Source organism: Scyliorhinus torazame, chromosome 1 (genome assembly GCF_047496885.1).
Source record: "Scyliorhinus torazame isolate Kashiwa2021f chromosome 1, sScyTor2.1, whole genome shotgun sequence".
Lineage (NCBI taxonomy): Eukaryota > Metazoa > Chordata > Chondrichthyes > Carcharhiniformes > Scyliorhinidae > Scyliorhinus > Scyliorhinus torazame.
Genome location: NC_092707.1, coordinates 16,497,372 through 16,517,643, shown reverse-complemented (window position 1 = coordinate 16,517,643; position 20,272 = coordinate 16,497,372). Strand labels below are relative to the sequence as shown.

The following is a 20,272-nucleotide window of genomic DNA, read 5'->3' as shown; positions in this document are numbered from 1 at the left end:
AAGCATCTCCTGGTCCATGTATTCTTTTTGGCGCCTGAGGCATTGCCACCTTGCATTGTGTTGTGTTGGTGACCTGCACAATTATGTTTGCGATAGGACTGGATGGAGAAATCATGCCAGGACAACTGTCAGTAGTTTGCCTCATGTCTTGATAGCCACTGCCTTGAGAACTAGGCCCAGCATGCCAACTGTTCCGTGGTCCTCCTGATTCACGACCCATGATGTTCCACCGTCACCTGCCTGTAATCCTGGTATCTCTGCTATTGCCCGTCTTCCTCCATCTCTGCTACTATATCCAGCCTTACTGTTCGGTGGCCGACTTTGCATACTCTGTCCCTAAGTCCCTGGGCGTATCTGATCGATCTCCCCCTTGAATTCCTCTAATCATGTTTCGTGGAGCCCATGCCACCGCTAGGCTTCCAATCATCTGGTCACGAAGACTTGGCTAACTGTGGTGGACTGCATGGTCCTCCACGTTACGATGAATAATTGAGGTTTCACTCTGTGGAACAATTTAATCAGTCGTTGGGTACTGGTGAACTGATTATTTCCCGATCTGAGCCATTAATCCATTTTGTGGCATTTACTTAAAGGAATATTCTAGGGAAGTGAACTTTAAACACAAGACCATACACTGTTAAAATAAGCAAAGCATTTTACTTGATCAGGATTGAGAGTAATTAAATTTAGATTAACAAATAATAACTTGTCTGAATTATTCCTTTAATGTGAAATTAAATTTTTATTAAAAAGGAGATTCACTGGTTGGTAAGTGGTAGCACTTGTTATGAATGTCAGTCAGTGTTTCCTCTCTTCAACAATCTGGAATCTATCATGTATGAACAGACTGCGCTCAATCAATGTTCCCCATGAGATGCATGTTTGTGAGGCCACACAGCAATTTTAAAGGCATTGCACAGAGCAACAAACAGATTGCAAATAACAAAATTTGGAGAAAACATGAGCCCATTGTCAACAAAACTTAATTTCACAAGGGAAGCAATAGAGAAAGGAGTAATTTGGCATCCTCTCCTGTCGCCCAACAGTACAAATATGGAAGCATTCCTTGATGCCGGCACCTCAGACCTTGGTGTGAAGGAGAATCAGGGAGTTTGTTACTCTTGACAGTTCTGCTCGAAGGCAGTTTATAAAGGTCTGCAGTCTTGGTTCAGACCCTTAAAGGAAATTTAATGTTGATGATGTTTGACGATTGACAACATCCCTGGGCACTTTATTCTTTTAATTAGGAGGTGCTGAGTGCTTGAGTTCCATAGCTGTCAAAAAATAGAAATGTGATCTTTAAATCCAGAACATCTACTGTTACTCGGAATGAATAGAAAAGTAGCAATTTTGATGATTCTAATGTCTCACATTATCTTCCTTTTGGATTGGATTGGATTTGTTTATTGTCACGTGCACCAAAATCATTAAGTACATGAAGATAAAATAGAAAGGAAATACATATTAGGACAACACAAGGTACACAATGTAAATGCATAGACAGTGGCATCGGGTGAAGCATACAGGAGTGTAGTGTTAATCAGTTCAGTCCATAAGAGGGTCGTTTAGGAGCCTGGTGAAAGCGGGGAAGAAGTTGTTTTTGTATCTGTTCGTGCGTGTTCTCAGACTTTTGTATCTCTTGCCTGATGGAAGAAGTTGGAAGAGTGAGTAAGCCGGGTGGGAGGGGTCTTTGATTATGCTGCCCGCTTTCCTCAGGCAGCGGGAGTTGTAGATGGAGTCAATGGATGGGAGGCAGGTTCGTGTGATGGACTGGGCGGTGTTCACGACTCTCTGAAGTTTCTTGCGGTCTTGGGCCAATCAGTTGTCATACCAGGCTGTGATGCAGCCAGATAGGATGCTTTCTATGGCGCATCTGTAAAGGTTGGTAAGAGTTCATGTGGACATGCCGAATTTCCTTAGTTTCCGGAGGAAATATAGGCGCTGTTGTGCTTTCTTGGTGGTAGCGTCAACGTGGGTGGATCAGACAGATTTTTTGGTGATGTGCACCCCTAGGAGTTTGAAGCTGTTAACCATCTCCACCTCGGCCCCGTTGATGCTGACAGGGGTGTGCACAGTACTTTGCTTCCTGAAGTCAATGACCTGCTCTTTAGTTTTGCTGGCATTGAAGTTGTGAAGTTGGTTCCTGTTTCTATTTTATTGTAGCCTTTCAAGGATTGTATCATTCACAGTGGAGTGAAGATTTTCTGTTTGCTGAAAACCCTGTTTCAAAAGTCCACATCAGACCCTGATTGTTATTTCTACAATGCATACTCTGGCTGGACATTTAAGAACATAAGATTACTTGGCCCATGAAGCAAAAGACAAGGCTGAAGCGTTTGCTGCAACTTTAGCTAGAACTGCGAGTGGCACTTGGCCAGATCCAGAGGTCCAAACTGTGACAATATCTAGTATTCGGCCAAACCATTTGCATTACATGATACCAAGAAATGGCTGATTGTCCTAGATACAACAAAAGTTGTGAGTCTTGGACAACAGCCCAGTAGAAGACATGCTCCAGAATGAGCTATGCCTCGAACCAGGCTGTTCAGATACAGCTACATCACTGACACCTACTTGACAACATGGACGTTTGTCCAGGTGTGTCCTGTCCACCAAAAGCAGCAAACATCTAATTGTCTAATGACAGGCCCATCAATCTTCTCTCACTTATTGATGAACACAGTAAGAAGTCTTACAACACCAGGTTAAAGTCCCAACAGGTTTGTTTCAAATCACTAGCTTTCGGAGCACTGCTCCTTCCTCAGGTGAATGAAGAAGTAGGTTCCAGAAACATATATATTGACAAAGTCAAAGATGCAAGGCAAGGCAGCATAGTGGCGCAGTGGGTTAGCCCTGCAGCCTCACGGCGCCGAGGTCCCAGGTTCGATCTCGGCTCTGGGTCACTGTCCGTGTGGAGTTTGCACATTCTCCCCATGTTTGCGTGGGTTTCGCTCCCACAACCCAAAGATGTGCAGGGTAGGTGCCACGCTAAATTGCCCCTTAATTGGAAAAAATTAATTGGTACACTAAATTTATTAAAGAAAAGATGCAAGACGATACTTAGAATGCAAGCATTTGCAGGTAGTTAAGTCTTTACAGATCCGGAGAGAGGGATAAACCCAGGTTAAAGAGGTGTGAATTGTCTCAAACCAGGAGAGTTGGTAGGATTTCGCAAGCCCAGGCCAGATGGTGGGGGATGAATGTAATGCGACATGAATCCCAGGTCCCGGTTGAGGTCGGACTCCTGTGCGGAGCTTGGCTATAAGTTTCTGCTCGACGATTCTGCGTTGTCGCGCGTCCTGAAGACTGCCTTGGAGATCCAAAGATCAGGGGCTGAATGCCCTTGACTGCTGAAGTGTTCCCCGACTGGAAGGGAACATTCCTGCCTGGCGATTGTCACGCGAAGTCTGTTCATCCGTTGTCGCAGCATCTGCATGGTCTCACCAACGTACCACGCTTCGGGACATCCTTTCCTGCAGCGTATGAGGTAGACAACGTTGCCGAGTCACACGAGTATGTACCACGTACCTGGTGGGTGGTGTTCTCACGTGTAATGGTGGTACCCATGTCGGTGATCTGGCACGTTTTGCAGAGATTGCCATGGCAGGCTTGTGTGGTGTCGTGGTCGCTGTTCTGAAGGCTGGGTAGTTTGCTGCAAACAATGGTTTGTTTGAGGTTGCGCACATTAATCAATAATTGCCGACCTTTAATGAAACCGGTCTGGTCGGTCTCTATCACCCCTAGAACACACAACTCCAAGCGCAGCGCCAACACTGTATCTATCAATTTGCCGTCGACTGACCTATTCTCCAGGGGCTCTGACCTATAGAAAGGGGTTCCTGTAAAAAGACTGATGGACTACATTTACTTCATTCGGGGCAGAAACCAAACTGCCGCCCGAGTTTTTATTTTGTATAATCTCTCAGGAAGCTGCATGCCGCCTCCACTGGTGGGCTAGAAGACGGTTGGCCTTCTCCCCATACTCATTAAAAAAAAAAAAAAACAGCCTCATTACCTTTCCAATAGACAGCAAATCAAACTGGGCTTGTACCTTCTTCCTACTCACAAGCAACTCCAGGGTCGGTTCAGACAAATATTTTTTAAATCATTTTAAAAATAAATTTAGAGTACCCAATTCATTTTTTCCAATTAAGGGGCAATTTAGCATGGCCAATCCACCTACCCTGCACATCTTTGAGTTGTGGGGGCGAAACTCCACATGGACAGTGACCCAGAGCCGGGATCGAACCTGGGACCTCGGCGCTGTGAGGCAGCAGTGCTAACCCACTGCGCCATTGTGCTGTCCCTCAGTTCAGACAAATATTGATAGACTGGGACTGTACTCGTTGGAATTTAGAAGGATGAGAGGGGATCTTATAGAAACATATAAGGTTATGAAGGGAATAGATAGGATAGATGCGGGCAGGTTGTTTCCACTGGCGGGTGAAAGCAGAACTAGGGGGCATAGCCTCAAAATAAGGGGAAGTAGATTTAGGACTGAGTTTACGAGGAACTTCTTCATCCAAAGGGTTGTGAATCTATGGAATTCCTTGCCCAGTAGAGGCTCCTTTATTAAATGTTATTAAGATAAAGATAGTTTTTTGAAGAATAAAGGGATTAAGGGTTATGGTGTTCGGGCCGGAAAGTGAAGCTGAGTCCACAAAAGATCAGCCATGAATTATCTCATTGAATGGCGGAGCAGGCTCGAGGGGCCAGATGGCCTACTCCTGCTCCTAGTTCTTATGTTCTTATGATCCATCTCTTTTTTAAAAATATATATTTATTCAAATTTTCAACGATTTTCAACAAAACACTCCAATCAGAAAACAAACAAAAAAAAAGGGAATAAAGCATAAAACAAGCAAAAATTATGCATGAGATTTCCAACAAAATACAATAACCCCCATTTAACAAATAAACACGTCAGAAAGGGAAAAAAAAACGCCCCACTCTAACCTAACCTAAACAAAACAGAAAAACCAAACCCCCCCCCCCCCCGGTTGCTGCTGTTGCTGACCTCCACCTTACGTTCCGCGAGAAAGTCTAGGAACGGTTGCCACCGCCTGGAGAACCCCTGCACAGACCCTCGCAAGGCAAACTTTATCCTTTCCAGCTTGATGAACCCTGCCATATCGTTAATTCAAGCTTCCAAGCTTGTGGGCTCCGCGTCCCTCCACATTAGTAGGATCCTTCGCCGGGATACCAGGGATGCAAAGGCCAGAACACCAGCCTCTTTCTGCTCCTGTACTCCCGGCTCGTCCGATACCCCAAATAATGCTAATCCCCAGCTCGGCTTGACCCGAGTGTTCACCACTTTGGACATAGTCCTCGCAAAACCCCTCCAAAACCCCTCCACCGCCAGGCATGTCTAGAACATGTGGGCGTGATTTGCTGGGCTCCCCGTGCACCTCACACACCTGTCCTCCACCCCAAAAAACCTACTCAACCTCGCCCCTGTCATATGCGCCCTATGGACAACTTTGAACTGTATTAGGCTGAGCCTGGTGCAAGAGGAGGAAGAATTAACCCTACTCAGGGCATCAGCCCACAGATCTTCATTCTGCTCCTCCCCCAACTCTTCCTCCACTTACCCGTTAACTCCTCCACCGAGGCCTCCACCGCCTCCTGCTGCTCCTGATAGATCGCCAAGACCTTGCCTTCTCCAGCCCATACACCCAAAATCACCTTGTCCTGAATCCTTCGTGCTGGGAGCAGCGGAAATTCCCTCACACGCCGTCTCACAAATGCTCTCACTTGCATGTACCTAAAACCATTCCCGGGAGGTAACCCAAATTTCTCCTCTAGCGCTCCTAGGCTCGCAAAAGTCCCATCGATGAATAGGTCCCCCATTCTTTTAATCCCAGCCCGATGCCAGCTCAGAAACCCCCCCCCCCATCCATCCTACCCGGAACGAACTTGTGGTTCTCTCGTATCGGAGACCGGACTGAGGCCCCCATCTCGCCCCTATGTTGCCTCCACTGCCCCCAGATCTTCAGAGTCGCCGCCAACACCGGACCCGTGTACTTTGTCAGCGGAAGCAGCAACGGTGCCATCACCAGCGCCCCCAGACTCATAGCCACAGAAGACGCCACCTCTAGCCTCTTTCACGCTGCCCCCTCTCCCTCCATTACCCACTTACGGATCATCGCCACACTAGCTGCCCAATAATAGCCACATAGATTCGGCAGCGCCAGCCCTCCCCCTGTCCTTGCTATGCTCCAAAAACACCCTCTTCACCCTCGGGGTCTTATTCGGCCACACAAATCCCATAATACTCCTGCTTACCCGTTTAAAAAAGATCCTTGGGGATTAGGATGGGCAGGCACCGGAACACAAACAGGAACCTCGGGAGGACCGTCATCTTAACCGACTGCACCCTACCCGCCAGGGAGAGTGGCAGCATCTCCCATCTCTTCAAGTCCTCCTCCATCTGCTCCACCAACCGTGTCAAATTGAGCTTGTGCAGGGGCCCCCAGCTCCTAGCTACTTGGATCCTCAGGTATCGGATGCTCCTCTCCGACCTCGTCTATCCCCCTTCCCTGGTCCCCCGCATGCACCACAAAGAGCTCACTCTTCCCCACGTTGAGCTTATAGCCCGAGAAGTCCCGAAACTCCCTAAGGATCTGCATAACCTCCGCCATCCCCTCCACTGGGTCTGCAACATATAACAACAGGTCATCAGCATATAACGACACCCGGTGTTCCTCCCCCCCGGACCAATCCCCTCCAGTTCCTAGACTCCCTCAGTTCCATGGCCAGCGGCTCAATTGCCAGTGCAAACAACAAGGGGGATAAGGGACACTCCTGCCTTGTCCCGCGGTACAACCTAAAGTACTATTATAACAGAGATGAGGAGACATTTCTTCAGCCAAAGAGTGGTGGGTCTGTGGAATTCATTGCCACAGAGGGCGGTGGAGGCTGGGACGTTGAGTGTCTTTAAGACAGAAGTTGATAAATTCTTGATTTCTCGAGGAATTATAAGAACATAAGAACTAGGAACAGGAGTAGGCCATCTCACCCCTCGAGCCTGCTCCGCCATTCAATGAGATCATGGCTGATCTTTGTGGACTCAGCTCCACTCTCCGGCCCGAACACCATATCCCCGAATCCCTTTATTCTTTAGAAAGGTATCTATCTTTTTCTTAAAAACGTTTAAAGAAGGAGCCTCAACTGCTTCACTGTGCAAGGAATTCCAGAGATTCACAACCCTTTGGGTGAAGAAGTTCCTCCCAGACTCGGTCCTAAATCTACTTCCCCTGATTTTGAGGCTATGCCCCCTAGTTCTGCTTTCCCCGACCAGTGGAAACAACCTGCCCGCATCTATCCTATCTATTCCCTTCATAATTGTATATGTTTCAATAAGATCCCCCCGCATCCTTCTAAACTCCAATGAGTACAGTCCCAGTCTACTCAACCTCTCGTCATAATCCAATCCCCATCACTCTGGGATCAACCGAGTGAATCTCCTCTGCACTCCCTCCAGTGCCAATATGCCCTTTCTCAGGTAAGGAGACCAAAACTGAACACAATACTCCAGATGTGGCCTCACCAACACCTTATACAATTGCAGCATAACCTCCCTAGTCTTGAACTCCATCCCTCTAGCAATGAAAGACAAAACTCGGTTAGCCTTCTTAATCACCTGTTGCACCTGCACACCAACTTTTTGCGACTTGTGCACCAGCACACCCAGGTCCCTCTGCACAGCAGCATGTTTTAACATCTTACCGTTTAAATAATAATCCATTCTGCTGTTATTCCTCCCAAAATGGATAGCCTCACACTTGGCAACATTGAATTCCATCTGCCAGACCCTAGCCCATTCACCTAACCTGTCCAAATCCTTCTGCAGACTTCCGGTATCCTCTGCACTTTTTGCTTTACCACTCATCTTAGTGTCGTCTGCAAACTTTGCCACATTGCACTTGGTCCCCAACTCCAAATTGTCTATGTAAATTGTGAACAACTGCGGGCCCAACCCTGATCCTTGAGGGACCCCACTAGTTACAGGTTGCCAACCAGAGAAACACCCATTTATCCCCACTCTCTGCTTTCTGTTAGTTAACCAATCCTCTACCCATGCTACCACTTTACCCCCAATGCCATGCATCTTTAGTTTATGCAGCAACCTTTTGTGTGGCACCTTGTCAAAAGCTTTCTGGAAATCCAGATGTACCACATCCATTGACTCCCCGTTATCTACTGCACTGGTAACGTCCTCAAAAAATTCTACCAAATTAGTCAGACACGACCTACCCTTTATGAACCATGCTGCGTCTGCCCAATGGGACAATTTCCCTCCAGGTGCCCCGCTATTTCCTCCTTAATGATAGATTCCAGCATTTTCCCTACAACCAAAGTTAAGCTGACCGGCCTATAATTACCTGCTTTCTGCCGACCTCCTTTTTTAAACAGTGCTGTCACGTATGCTACTTTCCAATCTTCTGGGACCACCCCAGAGTCTAGTGAATTTTGATAAATTATCACTAGTGCGTTTACAATTTCCCTAGCCATCTCTTTTAACACTCTGGGATGCATCCCATCAGGGCCAGGAGACTTGTCTACCTTTCGCCCCATTAGCTTGCCCAATACTGCCTCCTTAGTGATTACAATCATCTCAAGGTCCTCACCTATCATATCTTTATTTCCATCAGTCACTGGCATGTTATTTGTGTCTTCCACTGTGAAGACTGACCAAAAAAACCTGTTCAGCTCCTCAGCCATTTCCCCGCCTCCTATTATTAAATCTCCCTTCTCATCTTCCAAAGGACCAATATTTACCTTAGCCACTCTTTTTTGTCTTATATATTTGTAGGAGCTTTTACTATCTGCTTTCATGTTCTGAGCAAGTTTACTTTCATAGTCTACCTTACTCTTCTTTATAGCTTTTTTAGTAGCTTTCTGTCGCCCCCTAAAGACTTCCCAGTCCTCTAGTCTCCCATTAATTTTTGCCACTTTGTATGTTTTTTCCTTCAATTTGATACTCTCCCTCACCTCCTTAGATATCCACGGTCGATTTTTCCCCTTTCTACCGTCTTTCATTTTTGTCGGTATGAACCTTTCCTGAACACTGTGAAAGATCGCTCGGAAGGTTCTCCACTGTTCCTCAACTGCTTCACCGTGAAGTCTTTGCTCCCAGTCTACCGTAGCTAGTTCTTCTCTCATCCCATTGTAATCGCCTTTGTTTAAGCACAAAACACTAGTGTTTGATTTTACCTTGTCATCCTCCAACTGTATTTTAAATTCCACCATATTGTGGTCGCTCCTGCCAAGAGGATCCCGAACTACGAGATCATTAATCAATCCTGCCTCATTACACAGGACCAGATCTAGGACCGCTTGTTCCCTTGTAGGTTCCATTTCATACTGTTCCAGGAAATTATCCCGGACACATTCTATAAACTCCTCCTCAAGGCTGCCTTTACCAACCTGGTTAAACCAATCGACATGCAGATTAAATCTCCCATGATAACCGCTGTACCATTTCTACATGTATCAGTTATTTCTTTGCTTATTGCCTGCCCTACCATCCTGTTACTATTTGGTGGCCTATAAACTACTCCTATCAGTGACCTTTTCGCCTTACTATTCCTGATTTCCACCCAAATTGATTCAACCTTGTCCTCCATAGCACCAATATCATCCCTTACTATTGCCCGGATGCCATCCTTAAACAACAAAGCTACACCACCGCCCTTACCGTCCATTCTATCCTTTCGTATAGTCTGATACCCTTGGATATTTAACTCCCAGTCGTGACCATCTTTTAACCATGTTTCAGTAATGGCCACTAAATCATATTCATGATGATTTGCGCCATCAACTCATTCAACTTATTCCGAATACTGCGAGCATTCAGGTAAAGTACACTTATGCTGTTTTTTATGTCTTTGTTATGACTCCTAACTCCTTGATCAGTAACTTTTCGCAAATTATTTTTCCTCTTATCCTTTCTCCTAATTTTCCTTGTCTTTGAACCCTTATCTCTACATAATAACCTGTCACGTAACCTGCTGCCTTGCTCTCCATTAACCATTATACTGTCCATAGCTTTACCCTTCCCTTCCCCCCAACTTGCTAGTTTGAAGTCCTTGTGACCAACCTATTTATCCTATTCGCTAGAACACTGGTCCCAGAATGGTTCAGGTGAAGACCATCCCAACGGTACAGGTCCCTCCTGCCGCAGTACTGATGCCAATGCCCCATGAAATGGAATCCCTCTTTCCCGCACCACTCCTTTAGCCACGTGTTAACTTCCCTAATTTTCTCAACCCTATGCCAATTGGCACGTGGCTCGGGTAGTAATCCAGAGATTATAACCCTGGAGGACCTGTTCTTTAATTTAGTCCCTAGTGTTTGATAATCCCCAAACAGGTCCTCTTTCCTAGTCTTACCTATGTTGTTAGTCCCAACGTGGACCACAACAACTGGATCCACCCCCTCCCTCTCCAAAATCCTTTCAAGCCGATCAGAGATGTCCCTCACCCTGGCACCGGGCAGGCAACATACCATGCGGGACTCACGATCTGGCTTACAAAGGATGCCATCAATCCCCCTAATTAAAGAATCCCCTACAACTACCACTTGTCTTTTTGATCCCCCTCTTGAATGGCTTCCTGTTCCACGGTGCAGTGGTCAGTCAACGCATCCTCCCTACAGCCCTCTTCCTCATCCACACAGGGAGCAAGTACCTCATACCTGTTGGACAAGGTCAAGGGCTGAGGTTCCTCAACTCCTAAACTCAGGATCCCCCTACCTACCTGAATTAAGGGCTATGGAGAGAGAGCGGGTAAATGGAGTTGAAATCAGCGATGATTGAATGGTGGAGTGGACTCGATGGGCCGAATGGCCTTACTTCCGCTCCTATGTCTTATGGTCTTGCTCCGACCTCCGCCGGTTCGTAGCCACACTCGCCACTGGGGCCCTATATAACAGCCTGACCCATCTTATGAACCCTTCCCTGAACCCAAACCACCCAAGCACTTCCCAGAGATACTCCCATTCCACCACAAAGGCCTTCTCCGCGTCCATAGCCGCCACTACCTCCACCGAGGGCATCATGATCACATTTAAGAGCCTCCGCACATTCGTACTTAACTGCCTGCCCTTCACAAACCCCGTCTGGTCCTCATGGCTCACCCCCGGGACACAGTCCTCAATCCTCGTAGCCAGCACCTTCGCCAACAACTTAGCGTCTACATTGAGGAGCGAAATTGGCCTATACGATCCACATTGCAATGGATCCTTATCCCGCTTCAAAATTAACGAGATCAGCACCCGGGACATTGTCGGGGGCAGGGTCCCCTCCTCCCTCGCCTCATTAAAAGTTCTCACCGCAAGATTGAGCAGGTTCTTTGGAGTGGAGGACAAATGTGGGAGGTGTGGCGGGAGCCCGGCAAACCACGCACATATGTTTTGGGCATGCCCGGCACTGGAAGGGTATTGGAAGGGAGTGACGGAGTGATTTCGCAGGTGGTGAAGGCCCGGGTCAAACCAGGCTGGGGGTTAGCTCTATTTGGAGTTGCGGAAGAGTCGGGAGTGCAGGAGGCGAAAGAGGCCGACGTTGTGGCCTTTGCGTCCCTAGTAGCCCGGCGCAGGATCCTACTCATGTGGAAGGAGGCGAAACCCCCCGGACTGGAGGCCTGGGTAAATGATATGGCGGGGTTCATTAAACTGGAGCAGATAAAGTTTGCCCTGAGAGGATCGGCTCAAGGGTTCACCAGGCGGTGGCAGCCATTTCTCGACTACCTAGGGGAACGTTAGAGGGAAGACAGATGACCAGCAGCAGCAACCCAGGGGGAGGGGGGGGGGGGGGGGAGGGGGGGTTTAGTTTAGGTCAAAGATAAAGGGGTTTTGTTACTTGTGTATTGTTTAAAATTTCTGTATTGTTATTGTTGCGTTTGCTTTGTAAGAGGGGAAAAATTGTTGTTTGGGAAAAAATTTTCAATAAAACATTTATAAAAAAAAAAAAAAAAAAAAAAAAAAAAATTAAAAGTTCTCACCAGCAACGGGCCCAGCAGGTCCACATACTTTCTGTAAAATTCAACCGGGAACCCATCCGGTCCCGGGGCCTTCCCTGCTTGTATGCTCCCCAATCCTTTAACCAGCTCCTCCAGCCCAATCGGCGCCCCCAAACCAGCCACCTGCTCCTCCTCCACCCTCGGGAACCTCAGTTGGTCCAAGAATCCCCCCCCCCCCCCCCGGGGGCTCAGACCTATACAGATCCCCATAGAAGTCCCTAAATACCTTGTTTATTCTCACCGCACTCCACACCGTATTCCCCCCTCTATCTCGAATTCCACCAATCTCCCTCGTTGCCTGCCTCTTATGAAGCTGATGTGCCAGCAGACGGCTCGCCTTCTCCCCATACTCATACGTCGCCCCCTGCATTTTCCTCCACTGCGCCTCTGCTTTTCCCCTGGTCAATAAATCAAATTCCATTTGGAGGTTTCGTCGCTCCCTAAGCAGCCCCTCCTCGGGGGCCTCTGCATAGTTCCTGTCCACCCTTAATATCTCCCCCACCAATCTCTCCCTCTCCCTCCTCTCTTTCTTCTCCCTATGGGCCCTAATGGAAACTAGCTCTCGCCTAACCACCGCCTTCAGAGCCTCCCAGACTACCCCCACCTGCACCTCCCCGTTGTCGTTGGCCTCCGTGTATCTTGGAATATACCCCCGGATCCGCCCGCACACCTCCTCATCTGCCAACAGTCCCACATCGAGGCGCCACAACGGGCGCTGGTCCCTCTCCTCCCCCAACTCCAGCTCCACCCAATGCGGGGCGTGATCCGAGATGGCTATAGCCGAATATTCCGTTCCCTCCACTTTCGGGATTAGTGCCCTACTCATTATAAAGAAATCTATCCGGGAATAGGCTTTATGGACGTAGGAGAAAAAAGAAAATTCTCTGGCCACCGGCCTGGCAAACCTCCACGGATCCACTCCCTCCATCTGGGCCACCCGCGTCCCCTGCAACCTACCACTCACCATCACGTATCGACCTCCATTATCCGCCACAATATTCATCGCCTCAAATGACACCCGCTTCCCCACCAGTATCGCAACCCCTCTATTCTTAGCATCCAGCCCCGAGTGAAAGACCTGCCTACCCATCCCTTTCTCAGCCTGACCTGATCTGCCACCTTCAAGCGTGTCTCCTGGAGCATGACCACGTCGGCCTTCAGTCCCTTTAAGTGTGCGAACACCCGGGCCCTCTTGACCGGCCCATTCAGGCCCCTCACATTCCATGTTATCAGCCGGATCAGGGCCCCCCCCCCCCCCCGACCCCGACTAGCCGTCCCCTTTTTTAGGCCAGCCACGTGCCTGCGCCCTTCAGTCCCCCAGGCGGCGGACCCCCGCCCCGACTCCCTCTTCTACCTCCAGTTCCCCTTTGGCCAATACAGCAGCAACCCAGTCCCGTCCTGTCCCCAGCCAGATCACCGTCCAGCCATTTTGCTCCCCCCAGTACACTCCCGTAGGTCAGCTGACTCCTGCTGACCCCGGTCGCTCCCGCCATTCCAACGACCCCCCAGTGTGGGAATCCCCCCACCTCCCCCTGTCGATCAATGTGCGCTCTCCAGCACCACCCTTTCTTCCTCGTTCTTTGAGGTCTTCTGCCGCACCTCTCGAATTGCCGCCCCTTGGGCGTTCTGGGTTTCCACCAGCCTTTCGATCGACGCCTTGATTGGCGCCAGCATTTCTGCTCTCAGCTCCGCAAAGCAGTTTTTAAGGAACTCTTGCTGCTCCCGCGACCACTGCGCCCACGCTGCTTGATCTCCACCCGCCGCCATCTTGCTTTTCCTCCCCCGCTCTCTTCGCTGCTCCAAAACCACTTTTTTGATCGCTCCACTCCTGGTCCACTCCATACAGTGCTGGGGGAACCTTACTATCACCTTCCCAGACTGGGAACCGTCGTACAAGTGCCGCTCGGGCTCCTCAAAAGGGCCCAAAAGTCCGTTCTTGGCGGGAGCTGCCGAACGTGCAACCTACCTCGGCATAGCTGCAACCGGAAGTCTTGATGATCCATCTCAAGGAGCACATCCACCAGCCGTTGCCTCACCTTCCTATCTAAATGTGCCTTAAAGGAAATTACCAGCTTAAGGTCTTCCCATAGTGTGGAGGGAGAGCGAGTTGTTCCTATTTAATCTGGTGTACTCCTCGATGGTCCTGGACATGTGCTCACAAAGCTCTCTGTCCGCCAACGAACAGCACATTGTCCAGCCTCCAGGATGGGCAGCGATGAAGATCTGTTTCCAAGGTCAAGTCCACGAAGTGTGGAGCATGGTCCGAGATTGCAGTTGCCGAGTATTCTGCTCTTCATACCCAGGGCAGGAAAGTCCCACCAATTTAAAAAGTCAATCCTGGAATAAACTTTATGCACATGGGAAAAGAACGAGAACTCCTTTTCCCCCGCAATGTGAAACCACCACGGGTCTGCACCAACACCCCCCACCTGTTCCATAAAGGCCAGGAGATCAATCTAGTTTAAGATACATATACATAGAAGATAGCAGCTGAAGGAGGCCTATTGGCCCTTCGAGCCTGTTCTGCCATTCATCATGATAATGGCTGATCATTCAACTGAATAGCCTAATCCTGCTTTCTCCCCATAGCCTTTGGTCCCATTCTCCCCAAATGCTATATCCAGCCACCTCTTGAATATATTCAAAGTTTTAGCACCAACTACTTCCTGTGGTAAAGAATTCCACAGGCTCACCACTCTTTGTGTGAAGAAATGTCTCCTTATATCTGTCCGAAATGGTTTACCCTGAATTTCTCAGACTGTGACCCCTGGTTCTGGACACACCCATCATTGGTAACATCTTCCCTGCATCTACCCTGTCTAGTCCTGTTAAAATTTTATAAGTCTCGATGAGATTCCGCCTCCCCCTCATTCTTTTGAACTCCAGCGAAAACAATCCCAACCTGGTCAATCTCTCCTCATATGACAGTCCTGCCATCCCTGGAATCAGTCTGGTAAACCTTCGCTGCACTCCCTGAGAGCAAAAACATGCTTCCTCAGAGAAGGAGACCAAAACTGCACACAATACTCCAGGTGTGGCCTCACCAAGGCCCTGTATAATTGCAGCAACACATCCCTGCTTCGATACTCGAAACCTCTCTCAATGAAGGCCAACATACCATTAGCTTTCTTTACCGCCTGCCGCACCTGCATGCTGACCTTCAGCGACTGGTGCACAAGGACACCCAGGTCCTGCTGCACACGCCCCTCTCCCAATTTACAACCATTCAGGTAGTAATCTGCCTTCCTGTTTTTTGCTTCCAAAGTGAATAACCTCACACTTACCCAAATTATACTGCATCTGCCATTGATTTGCCCACTCGCCCAACCTGTCCAGATCATGCTGTAGGATCCCTGCATCCTCTTCACAATTCACCCTCCCACCCAACTTGGTATCATCTGCAAACTTTGAGATGTTACATTTTGTTCCTTCATCCAAATCATTAATATATATTGTGAATAGCTGGGGTCCCAGTACCGATCCCTGTGGTACCCCACTGGTTACTGCCTGCCAATTTGAAAAGGACACATTAATCCCTACTCTTTGTTTCCTCTCTGCCAACCAGTTTTCTGTCCACCTCAATACATTTCCCCCAATCCCTTGCGCTTTAATTTTTCTCAATAATCTCTGACGTGGGACTTTGTCAAACGCCTTCTGAAAGTCCAAATATACCACATCGACTGGCTCCTCCTTGTCAACTGTACTGGTTACATCTTCAAAGAATTCCAACAGATTTGTCAAGCATGATTTTCCCTTCATAAATCCATGCTGACTGATCCTGCCACTGCTTTCTAAATGTTCCGCGATAAAGTCCTTGATAATGGATTCAAGCATTTTCCCCACTACCGATGTAAGTCTTACTGGTTTATTATTCCCTGCTTTCTCTCTACCTCCCTCAGAAGAAGATCCAATACATAGTTAAAATCCCCACCAACGATCAGTTAGTGTCTCCAATTTGCCATGTAGATATTTACTCGTGTCACCGACATGCCTGCTAAAGACCCACTGACCATTACAAATCTGCATTGGGATCCGCTACAATCCTAGTGGCCGAGAAAAGAACCCATTTGCTGACTAAGATCACTGTACCTTGGGCTGTCAATCAAAGCCTGAATGGAACATTTGGTCCACTCGCCCCTTCCGCAGTCTGGTTTTATCCCTTACCTGCCAGTGCGTCTCCTCAAAAAACACCACATCAGCACTGTGCCCACAGAAAAGATGACATTTGGGCAGAGGTGATAATTGGCAACTAATTTTCTCATTAAGTGAGTGCGAGGCAATGACTATATCAAGCAATAGAGAGTCTGGTCATCTGCCCTTGACATTATTCTTGACAATCTTCCACCATTGACATCCTGGAGGTAAGAAGCTTAACTGGACCAGACAGAGCAATGTGGCTACAAGAGCAGGTTAGAGACTGAGTATTCTGCATTGAATTACTCGTCTCCAGACACTCCAAAGCCTGTCCACCAACTGCACGTCAGGAGTGTGATGGAGTATTCTCCACTTGCCTGCATGAGTCTTCCTCCAACAGTCCCAAGAAAAAGGAGTCTACTTGATCAGCACCGTACCCACCACCTTAAACGTTAACTTCTTCTGCCAGGGATGCATGGAAGCTGCACTGTGCATCACCTGCAGGATGCACTGCTGAAGTTTGCTTCTTTGAGATTACCTCTCAAACCTGGGACCTCTGCTACCCAGAAGGACAAGGGCAGCAGGTGTATGGCATCACCAACACCTGCAAACTGCCAACAAAGTGGCAAAATCCTAGAACTCCCACCCTAACTGCACTTAGAATATCTACACCACACTGACTACAACAGTAGTTCAGAAAGGTCAGCTTCTCGGTGGCATTGTCGAGCAAAACTAAATCCCATTTTTTAAAGGCTTACTGCCTCTGTTCATGTTCATTTCTCTTTCCTTTGGTTGTGGAACTCATCAAAACTAAAAATGAAGCTGTTTTCATATCACTCTGCCCTCTTGCTCATTTGTGTTATCTTGCTCTATTAATATCCCCAAGACCGTCAGTTTCTTACTTGACAGGATTTGATTCAGTTCTGCTAAATGGGGAGGAATGGAAAGTTCTTAAACCTGAGACTTTTAAAATGCTATGCTGTCGTTTTGTGCCTTATCAGCATCTTTCTTTATTTTATTTCATTGTTTATCTGTCTTTTGTCAAGTCAAAACAATAGCCACCTGAGTCTTCCATTTTTTCGGGGCCTGGGTAATGTCTAACACTGTATGATAGATTTTCAGCCTGTAATATTGGAGGTAAGTCTATACTAACAGCATGGTCCTGCAGCTCTATTAAGGTTTTGGCAGGGGGGGGTGTTACAAACAGTTTTTAGCTGCCGTGAGTCCATTGCTCCTTTCAGAATTCAAATTTTTCCCATTCCACTTGACTTAGAACATAGAACATACAGTGCAGAAGGAGGCCATTCGGCCCATTGAGTCTGCACCAACCCTCACTTAAGCCCTCACTTCCACCCTAATCCCGTAACCCAATAACCCCATCCAACCTTTTTGAACACTAAGGGCAATTCAGCATGGCCAATCCACCTAACCTGCACGGCTTTGGACTGTGGGAGGAAACCGGAGCACCCGGAGGAAACCCACGCACGCACGGGGAGAACGTGCAGACTCCGCACAGACAGTGACCCAGCGGGGAATCGAACCTGGGACCCTGGTGAAGCCACAGTGCTAGCCACTTGTGCTGACCGTGATGGATGACTTGTGCTCCATCTCTGCTCTGCCGTCTCCATTTCTCCAACCATGTTCCACCCTTTATCTCCAAGGCCTACCCAAGAGTTCCAGCTCTGCCCTTTTCTAATACCCTGGTCCACTTGAGCAGTCTAGGAGTGGTTCACAAGCTTTTATGTGTCATGGCACATCTCTGTACGGGGGAGGCACATCAGCACAGTGGTTAGCACTGTTGCTTCACTGCTCCAGGGTTCCAGGTTCAATTCCCGGCTTGGGTCACTGTCTGGGCAGAGTCTGCATGTTCTCCCCGTGTCTGCGTGGGTTTCCTCCGGGTGCTCCGGTTTCCTCCCAAAAGTCCGGAAAGACGTGCTTGTTAGGTGAATTGGACATTCTGAATTCTCCCTCTGTGTACCCGAACAGGCGCCGGAATGTGGTGACTCGGGGATTTTCACAGTAACTTCATTGCGGTGTTAATGTAAGCCTAATTGTGACAATAAAGATTATTATTATACTATTTAAAAAAAAGTTTGTGGGGCACCTATTTTCTCTGCTTTCTTCCATCCCTGGAACTTGGTTTTGAACTTCTCCCCGTCGTCTCTTTTTTTTTTCCTCTCCCTGTCTCTCTCACTTCTCCCAGGATTCTTGCACCCTTTTTGAGTCTTCCCTTTTTGTACTGGCGCATGGGGTCTTTTGTCTTCAGCTCCAAGTCCCGTTGGCCAAGCGCATGGGCCTGACCAACATAAAAAATCTAAACCGCACATGTGCAGCTCTTTCTCAGCCGGGGCTTGTGGGGGTGGCCCAAGGTTCATTGCGTCTTGGCGATGCCAACCAGAGAGCTGAAGATTAAGTTTTGTTTTAGTTTGATTGTATGAATTTTGAATCATTTTCTGTGGCACACTTGGGGGGGGCCCTTCACAGTGCACCAATTGGTTGGGATCCACTATCCTCTGCCTTCCTCCCGTTCACAGGGACTATTATTATTATTTCAATTGTTTTTGCTTCCACTCCAAATATTTCATCTGACTTTGCACCTAAAAGGTTGCTTTGCTGCATGGCAACCAATATTGAAATAGCGATCAGTGCAGTGGGAAATCTCTGATTGGATTTGTTATGGCATAATGATGAAATCTGTGCACCATATTCCAGTCGTGGCCTCACCAGTGACCTGTACAATGTCATAACTTCTAGTTATCGATTGCCTTCCACCTGCACCACAATATCTAATTTACCTTATTGAAAGTTTGTGCAACTTTCAATTTCATTGCAACAACAGCTTGCATTCGGTACAAAAAGTTCTGTTACCTTGAATATAAAAATGTAAAGAATGACCTTGACTGATTGGGAAAAATTGAACCATTAAATAGACAGTTTGTGCAACAGATAATGAACTATTAAAAAAATTACTTATTCTGTGTGTGTTTATATGTTGCATTAATCATTATTACTGAATTGACCACTAAATGGAAATTTGATTGAACAAGTATGAATATTAATCAAGTGTATGATTTATTTCATAAGGGATGAGTGATTAATTTAGTGATGGTGCTTAATCTGGATTGCAGTTAATGAATGAAAATCGCTTATTGTTACAAGTAGGCTTCAAATTAAGTTACTGTGAAAAGCCCCTAGTCGCCACATTCCGGCGCCTGTTCGGAGAGGCCGGTACGGGAAATGTTAATATTTAGCTTACGGGCACAATGCACAAGGACCTGATGAAACTGCTTGTGATTCAACCTTTCTTTGAATTAAATCAAAATTAATGTTCTGTAATTTCTTTGTCAGAATTTGTCATTAATCCAAATGGGAAATCAGAAGTTTGCATACTGCACGAATATATGCAAAGGGTCCTGAAAGTTCGCCCTGTTTACAATTTTTTTGAATGTGGTAAGTCTCCTTTTGTGAACATGTTTACAAGTTTCTTTTCCCTCGAAGTTTCAACTCCATTTGTCTCTGTCAAAGAGGGCAGCTAACCAGAACTTCTCACTGCTTTAAAAAAATGGGAAGGATGCTGCTTAAGGAACTGAGGACTTGGGTTTGATCCCGGCCCCAGGTCACCGTGTGGAGTTTGCACCTTCTCCCCGTGTCTACGTGGGTCTCACCCCCACAACCCAAAGATGTGCAGGGTAGGTGGATTGGCCACGCTAAATTGGAAAAAATAATTGGGTACTCTGAAATTATTTTTTTCAAATGGGAAAACCCCACATTGTAAGTTAATTCAGCTTAGGTCACCATGCGTATAATTGGACAGAGTTAGTGCTAATATTAACTAGGGCTGCTGCTTATTGCTGTCCGTTATGGCGAGTGTTGTAAAGCACAATGGTATTGAGGGAAGCCAGGCTTTGATTTACAAAAGTAGAATTTAGTCCTGCCTTGCCGTTAACTGAAAGATATTGGCAGGGAACAAAATATTTGCTCACAAATATCAGGAACACAGTAGTATCATGGTGATGATATTGGACTGAGCACAATTGTTGGGTGCACAGACCCTACAATAGTGAATTGTGAAATTGAATTCCGTGAATCTGGTAATTTGTTGATTGTTGCCAGAAAGA

At 47.4% G+C, this 20,272-nt stretch overlaps 1 protein-coding gene across 2 annotated transcripts in view; it reads left to right on the top strand.

Annotated features, from left to right (window-relative positions):
- The window catches only part of dgcr8 (DGCR8 microprocessor complex subunit), a 127,115-nt gene that overhangs the window by 25,104 nt on the left and 81,739 nt on the right, over positions 1-20,272 (top strand). For both annotated transcript variants that reach the window (XM_072470684.1, XM_072470599.1), the window contains exon 7: positions 19,503-19,604. In XM_072470684.1, the coding sequence (XP_072326785.1) occupies positions 19,503-19,604 (102 nt within the window). The remainder of the gene's footprint in view (positions 1-19,502; positions 19,605-20,272) is intronic.